This window comes from Penaeus monodon, chromosome 11 (assembly GCF_015228065.2).
Source record: "Penaeus monodon isolate SGIC_2016 chromosome 11, NSTDA_Pmon_1, whole genome shotgun sequence".
Taxonomy (NCBI): Eukaryota; Metazoa; Arthropoda; class Malacostraca; order Decapoda; family Penaeidae; genus Penaeus; species Penaeus monodon.
Genome location: NC_051396.1, coordinates 40,897,698 through 40,905,197, shown reverse-complemented (window position 1 = coordinate 40,905,197; position 7,500 = coordinate 40,897,698). Strand labels below are relative to the sequence as shown.

Sequence of the window (7,500 nt, the reverse complement as noted above, 5' to 3'; positions counted from 1 at the left end):
TAGTAATAATAAGGATAAGTAGTAGTAGTAATAGTAGAAGTAGCAGCATCATTACTCTTACAGTTTTTATTACTACCAATATTACTATAACCATCATTAGTAATAGTCCTATTGCTATGACGATTCCACATAAGTAAATTACATACGGCAGGCTTCCAGTAACCTATCTGTGTCTGCCTTCCGAAGTGCTCTGTTATCGGGGTCTGCCTTTTGGCCTGAAAGGAGGCCCCTTTACACTATAACAATTTTTAATCTAAACCGCGCAGAAGTTAAATGTTATTGTTGTTGTTGCCGCTGCTGCTGCTAATGTAGTTGTATATGTAACTGTAGTTGTAGTTGCAGTTATAGTAGTAAAGTCACTTACTGCTATCTCAAATTTTTGTTGTGGTTATTATCGTTACTATAGTATTTATCACTTGGTATTATCATTATCATCGTTAGCATTATTCCTATTGTAATTGATACCATAAGTCTCATCATCATAACTATTGTTACTATTATCGTTATTGCATTTGCTAGTGCTCTCATTATTCTTACGATACAGAAGAAAAGTTCACGAGAAAAAATAAATAAAAATAAGAATTATTTCTAATCCAAACAGGAACAAAAATAAATGGCGAATAATCTAATAGAGGAGCACTGTACTACAGTTAAACTCTTAAATTTCCTCGCCTTGCAAATGATGCAATAAATATATCCGCTATGTATATTATTATTCTAAAAGGGGAAGGGAAAACGAGTCGAAACGTATTTATTTTTCTTGAACCATGCCTTTTTTGGGTCTATCCTGGTGTTATAAAACTTATTTACTTTTACTTATCGATGGTTATCTCTTCAACTGATACTTCAAATATATCTATTTTAGGTGTTTTCTTGTTATCACCAGAAAGACTTCCTTATCTATACAACTCAATTGAGGAAATTCCGAAAGAAAGAAAGGCCGTTATACAAGCCGGAAACATGACCCGGCGAGCGACTACGTAACTCGCTGCAGACGGATTCATGCAACATCTGCCAATACCAGTATTTTGTCTTGAAAAACTCCTTTGGAAAGTGGCCTAAATGTCCGAGATAATTGTATAGCCTAAGGTAAGTTTCTGTGTCATGAATTTAAGAATGGACAGAGACATATATATGTATCCTGTGTGTTACATATTTTAAACTTTTGAACTCTTAGTGTTAATCATTATTTTGACGCCATGTAGTTATATGAAGATATACTAGACCTTCTAGCAAAACATGGGTGATTGAAGTTAATGAAACCAATGAAATAACTAACATGAATGCGTAACCCCAAGCAATAAAGTAAAGAAATGGTCATTCCTGAGGAGGCGACGCGACCCCAAGGCCCTTGTAACCAACAACCTTGAACTTGAACCAAAATCCTTCTTCACCCATGGGAAGCTCCCTGCACGCCACCACTCGCCTCCTGTTTTGCCTTCTGTGCCAAACCATGGGATATTTTTCAGTGTGCCAAAAACAGAAAGCATATATGTATTGTTATGATTTTATGATCATTTCTGACATTATTCTTTGCTAGCACAGATTATTTCATATATTATTGAATGTAGTTTTTCTACTCTTAATGAAAGTTATTAGATTTTCCATGTTTAAGTGCTATTATGGAAAATGAGAAAGTAAATTCACAAGGAATAACAAAAATATTACAAATGCGGCTCATCTTTCATCAGTTTTCTAGACTGCCCTGGTGATTTTTCAGCAAATAAGTAACAATTCCAAGCTCTGTCTAGCCAGAGGTTTGTTAGCCTTTGCCAAGAGTCCATGGTTTGTACTAGGTTTGTTTACTTTGTAACCTTCATTTTCATATTACAGCAGGTATGTCATATTAGAAAAAATTTAGAATACCTCACTACAAATTTAACTTTTACTCAAAACAGTATTAACATCTATAATATTTACAGAAATGCGCATACGTTTGTACAACGCAAGGCTTCGCTACTTCTTGGATAAGTGGCCGGGGAAGCGTTACTTGGGCATGTACCGCTTCCTGCCCATGTTCTTTGTTCTTGGAGCTGCCCTCGAGTTTTCCATGATTAATTGGCATGTTGGAGAAGTGAATTTCTGAAGAAAAGCAAAAAGGATGTATAAGGAGGAAAAATGGAGGGTGATGAAAGAGAGAGTGAGTGAATATGAGAGTGTGGAGGTGAGGAGAGTGAGAGAGTGGAGTGAGCGGAAGAGAGTGTGAGGAGACTGAGGAGTTAGTAGGAGAAGAGAAGAGTGTGAGGAGGAGACAGGAGTGTGAGAAGAGAGAAGAGAGAGAGAAGTGTGCATGTGAGATGAATGAAGGAGAGTGATGGTGATGATGGGTGGTGGTGAGTGAGAGAAGAGAGTAGAGAGAGAGAGAGTGTGAGAGAGAGAGAGAGAGAGAGAGAGAGTGTGAGTGAGTAGAGAGAGTGAGAGAGAGAGAGAGTGAGGTGTGTGAGAGAGAGAGAGAGTGAGGAGAGAGGGAGAGAGAGAGAGTGAGGAGAGAGAGTGGAGAGAGAGAGGAGTGAGGTGGAGAGAGAGAGAGAGAGAGGAGAGAGAGAGAAAAGGAGAGAGAGAGAGAGAGAGAGATGAGAGAGAGAGAGAGAGAGGAGTGAGAAGAGAGAGAGAGAGGAGTGAGAAGAGAGAGAGGAGTGAGAAGAGAGAGAGGTGAGAGAGAGAGTGTGAGAGAGGAGAGTGAGAGAGAGAGAGTGAGAGGAGTGAGAGAGAGAGTGAGAGTGAGTGAGAGTGAGAGTGAGAGTGAGAGTGAGAGTGAGAGAGAGAGAGAGAGAGAGAGAGAGAGAGAGAGAGAGAGAGAGAGAGAGAGAGAATGTGTCAGTCAGTCCACTATGGTGTTTTTTCCTGTTCTTCTTTTTTCTCTCTCCCCATCTTCTTCTTCATCTTCTACTATTTTTATATATAAATGGCTTCACAAGCTCTTAGTCACCAAGGAGTTAGTTGTTATTAATGTCATCATTATTATTACAGTAATATTGACATTAATAACAGCAGTAATGATAGTAACATTCCAAGAACAGGGTAAACAGGTACATATACTAATTGACTCCTTGGTATCTAAGCACATATAGAGCCATTTATGTCTAACAAATAGGGAAACAGAACTACAGACAAAACATGGCTCTAGTATCAGTGGGTAAAGAACATTCCTTGCTATGCAATCTTAATAAGTAAGAGATAGTTACAGTTACAGTAAATTTACTTGAATGATAAATAATTTTATGTTCCTTTTTTAATTTTCCTGTAGATCGCACCTACAAGAAACGGCAAGCACAAGACATTGCTCTACAGGAACTACAAGACGAAGGATTGTTGCCGCAGTAAATACCAAAACACAGAATCTGGTCTTTAACGAAACAAGAACAATCAAAGATCCTCTGCATTTGAAACTGGTGCATCACAAGTTTTGTTAACAAAAATGCCAGCTGGTGTCACATGGGGGCGTTACCTGCGCTTTGCTTGTGCTGCTTACATAACTATGATGGCAGGGTCTCAAACAGTGCATTATTATTATCGCCCACTTGATGATCTGGAGGCGCATGTTAAGATGCATAAGGAGCGTTTATTGCAAGAACATCTCATGGTAGTTAGTGCAAAAGAAGAATTGCAGATGTCTCTGCAAGATCAAAAGAGTTGAGGATTATTTTTTTTTTATTAGTGTATGTATATATTGTTCATAATATGTTTTATAAGGCATTGTAATTACATCAAAAGAATTATAATTAAATTATGAATACTGAGTCTTTTTTTTTTTTTTTTTCCCCTTTTTTCCTTTCCTTTCCTTGAATTGGCAGGGATTGTTTTTTTTTTTTTTGTTTTTTTTTTTAACCCTTTGCCAACAGGTGGCATGTACGCACATGCCATGGCATGGCGGGACTATCTGCCGGGGGCATGTACGTACATGCCATGGTGTATGTATGGACAAGCCATGAGTTTTTTTTTTTTTTTTTTTTTTTACAATCAAGGCAAAATATTATTTTTCTGCCACTGAAAGTGTGATTAAGTCATTTTTAACACTCATTTTTACTATGAAAAAAAAAAAAAAAAAAAAAAATACAACAAACCGACGATTTCAACTCCATGCCACACACAATATTTAGACCATCCTCTAAAGTAGTGGTATTCTCAAGTTGATGCAAGAGCCACTTTGGTGGATAACATTCACTATGAGAGCTGCACCTTAAGCAAAGGCTCATTATTTTTCTATATATAGTGACATAATTGAAACAGGATACTTATCATCATAATTAATCTTCTTACATAAAAAATTACATTAACCCTATTGCACATGTTGATGCAAAGTCTCTATCATTTTGGGTCCTATCATAAAAAATGTTATTGCTGCTGAAACAAAGAAGCTTCCCTCCAAATCAGTAACACAAAGTTCCCAATTACCTATTTCTTAGACATGAACAGCTCCCTGTTATTTCCCAACAGCTGCGTTGGAGAGATGCATTTGATGGGGTAGTATGTAAACATGGAAACTTATTTAACACTTTATGTATAAGAGGGCTAAAAAAGCAAACTTCAATTATCAGGATTTTGGTATTAATTCATTTGTAAAATACTTCCTGGATAGAGAGCCACCAATATGGGTGTTGCAAGCATCATGAAATGTGCAGTAAATACCACTGTTCTATAGGAACCCTCACGATCTCCCCTGCAGATATAAATCCCAGTGCATTTTCATCTGAGATTCTGTAAGCTGGGTCTCAAGGATAGATTTTGGGCATGTAGGATGGGGAAGCCAGCAAGGAACATCAACAGTCTTCACATTCTGGGCACTGACTGTTACCCAGATGCCTACACTCACATCCTCACCTACATAAAGTGGTAAGGAGGGTCCTATGGTAGCAATAGCACTTGCTAGGGATCCTGTGATAAAAAGAGGTAACAAGTTAAAAACATGGTTTATCTTTTGTGGTAGTTATTACTATCATTTAAAATACATTTAAGTTTATATATACTTATATTGTTTATTTTTGGATGATAAAAACTAATATTATCAATCACTCATTATAGAAGCTTGTCTAATATTTGTACCAATTCCAAACAATGTTTTAAAAGTATTTATTTAGATACATTTTCTTTTTCTAAATCAAATAATAATTAATTAGACAAATCACCTGTCATAAGGTACCCTGCACCAGATGGAAAAGTTGGATATGTCAGCCCCGGATACTTCACATCTGCACACTTGCCATAGATGGGCACACTCCGGTGAAAGTGAAAATGTGACCACCAAGCAAGACCTCTTTCATTCTCACTGGCTAACAGATTCTTCAGACCCTTGACACTAACAAAAGTGTCATCATCTACTTTCATCACAAAAGCAGCATTGTTATGTTTGGTGACCCTGGAAAGCAGAGGGATGCTGTCATTATTTACTTTGCATCTCCAGAAACAGAAAAAAATTCAAGTCCGCATTTTTCTGTGGTTTCTCTGACCAGTGACATTAAGTATTGGTTCCACAATTCAGCATCAGCCCCTGTCCATGACCCAGCTCTAGCAATCCAGACCACTAAGATGGCTTCATTTTTTTTAATAGTATTAAAACTGCATAAGAATGTTTTAACCCTTTGTTGCCCAGATTATGAATTCACCATACAAGTTGTCATTGGTTTTCTATGGGAAAGACTAGATTTAGTATGTGTGTGTCAAATCTGATGAATTCATGTAGTATCTCAGAGGACACCAGATGGAAGCTTTTTGGTCAAGCCTTAGGGTGGATGCCCCTAATCAACTACTAGCCAGATCACAAGTGGAGCTAGGAATTTCTTTCCTAATTCTCATGCTCTTTTAAGATCATGATGATGAATACATCATTACTATTGCAATTATAAAGTTATCTGGGACTTCAGCCTGATCTATGTATCTAAAAATCAGAATATCTTTTTGTGAAGCCAAGGGAAGTATATTTATATATTTACTAAAAATTTTCTGCTGCATCAACATCTAAGGTCATTAACAGCGTATTCAAAATATAATGATAGCATGAGGCTTGGAGGTAAAGTCCCCAAGTAAGGAAGTGCGATATGACATCAAAGGTCATATGGCGCTATGGTAAAGTAGAGTAGCAAAAAGGGTTAGGAATGAGTTAATGATTAGGGTAAAGTTACAGGTTGAACAGCACTAAAGGGTAGTATGGTAGTGAAAAGGGTAGAGACAGGGAGCTGATGGGGCATAGCATAAGGTAAAGGTTGTTAGAAAGGGATGGAGTTAAGGGAGTAGTGAGCATTATGATAAAGTATTATGGCAAAAAGGGCAAAAATGAGTCTAATGATTAGGATGAGCGGACAGAACAAGTGAATGAAAAAAAAGGAAAAGGAAAGGAGAGGAAAAGACCAAGCAAAATTAGTTGAGGCAAGGACTGAGGACCAAGGCTGGGGTGATTCCCCAAGTTGGGCCTCAGTCCCCGTCTCCTACGACCCCCCACGACAACAACGAGCATATCAAGTATAGATTTCCAACAAAAAAGTTTTGTTTCCTGCAATTCCTCATACAATGTAATTTTTATTGGTTAAAAATTAAACTTGAAATAAGAACAAAAGATTATATCATAAGTTAATCACACATAAAAAAAAGTAAAAACTTCAAATAAATCAAATTCAGTAATTCTAGATAATGGAACAGAAACTGACATCATGGGAGCACTCATTCCCGTCACTTTATACATCGGTGCAAATTCTATAGGTAAATATTTGTGTAGTTCAAAATTGCAGATACTAACACAGTAAAGATATTTTAGATAAAGGTCATGTTTTAACCTACATCACAACAGTTTAGTTTTTCTCTTTTCATCTGTACTATTGTAAAACTGATTTTGGTTACCTTTTGAGGAAGGGTAGTTAAAAATATATATATATATTCTCCAATTATCCAAATGCAACTTAGAAAATGTAATGTTCACTGCAGTACTGTTTTGTGAAATGTCTGCACACTGACAGCTCCACAAGTGTTTAAAAACCATGGAAATAATTATATTAAGCCTTGTGACCTCACCTGATTTCAGTTTTCCTTGAGTTTTCATGAAAAATGTTTTTTTGTTAAAGCTATCAGTATTAATAATGCTATTATTATAGACAGTAATTATTATAATGTTACTAGTATTACTCATACGAATATAAAAATGAAAATATTTCCAGAAATCAGGAAAAGGTTAAACAGGTGAGATAGATTGGACTAATAAAATTGGCTCCTTGTGAGTAAGTATACATAAAGCCATCTATATATAAAAATAATTAATAAACTAAACTCACATGGCATGTACATAAATGCTATCCCCAGTGGCATCGGGTTAAATTATTCTACTGCCTAACCCAGGTCAGGAATCATAGGCATGAAATAAGATCATTAATCACTTTTACTGCTTTTTCTATGAGAGACCAACATTTATTTGAAATTTTAAAAATTGCAACTTTTGACCAAATGATATAATACTCATGGATCTGGCACAAAAGAAATCTCTCTACCTCAAAAATACTTTCTCACTCTTGTGCT

General features: G+C 36.4%; 2 protein-coding genes across 2 annotated transcripts in view; one reads left to right on the top strand and one right to left on the bottom strand.

Moving 5' to 3' along the window:
• Positions 1–935: 935 nt before the first annotated feature.
• On the top strand, positions 936–3,651 carry LOC119578964 (small integral membrane protein 4-like). Its single transcript, XM_037926649.1, has 3 exons — positions 936–1,089; positions 1,923–2,084; positions 3,248–3,651. Exons 2-3 carry the CDS (start codon positions 1,925–1,927, stop codon positions 3,322–3,324), a joined length of 237 nt encoding a protein of 78 aa, XP_037782577.1. The 5' UTR covers positions 936–1,089; positions 1,923–1,924; the 3' UTR covers positions 3,325–3,651.
• A 421-nt stretch (positions 3,652–4,072) lies between these two features.
• Positions 4,073–7,500, bottom strand: part of LOC119578963 (UDP-GalNAc:beta-1,3-N-acetylgalactosaminyltransferase 2-like) — a 7,179-nt gene continuing 3,751 nt past the window's right edge. Inside the window, exons 6-7 of the mRNA XM_037926648.1 lie at positions 5,127–5,356; positions 4,073–4,875 (exon numbers count right to left, since the gene is read on the bottom strand). Of these exons, the coding sequence (XP_037782576.1) occupies positions 4,649–4,875; positions 5,127–5,356 (457 nt within the window). The 3' untranslated portion in view covers positions 4,073–4,648. The remainder of the gene's footprint in view (positions 4,876–5,126; positions 5,357–7,500) is intronic.

Excerpts from the sequence above, each read along its gene's own strand:
- LOC119578964 (XM_037926649.1), top strand. The coding sequence starts at position 1,925 with ATGCGCATACGTTTGTACAACGCAAGGCTTCGCTACTTCTTGGATAAG. Across the intron at positions 2,085-3,247 it reads TGTTGGAGAAGTGAATTTCT|ATCGCACCTACAAGAAACGG; the intron begins GAAGAAAAGCAA and ends ATTTTCCTGTAG.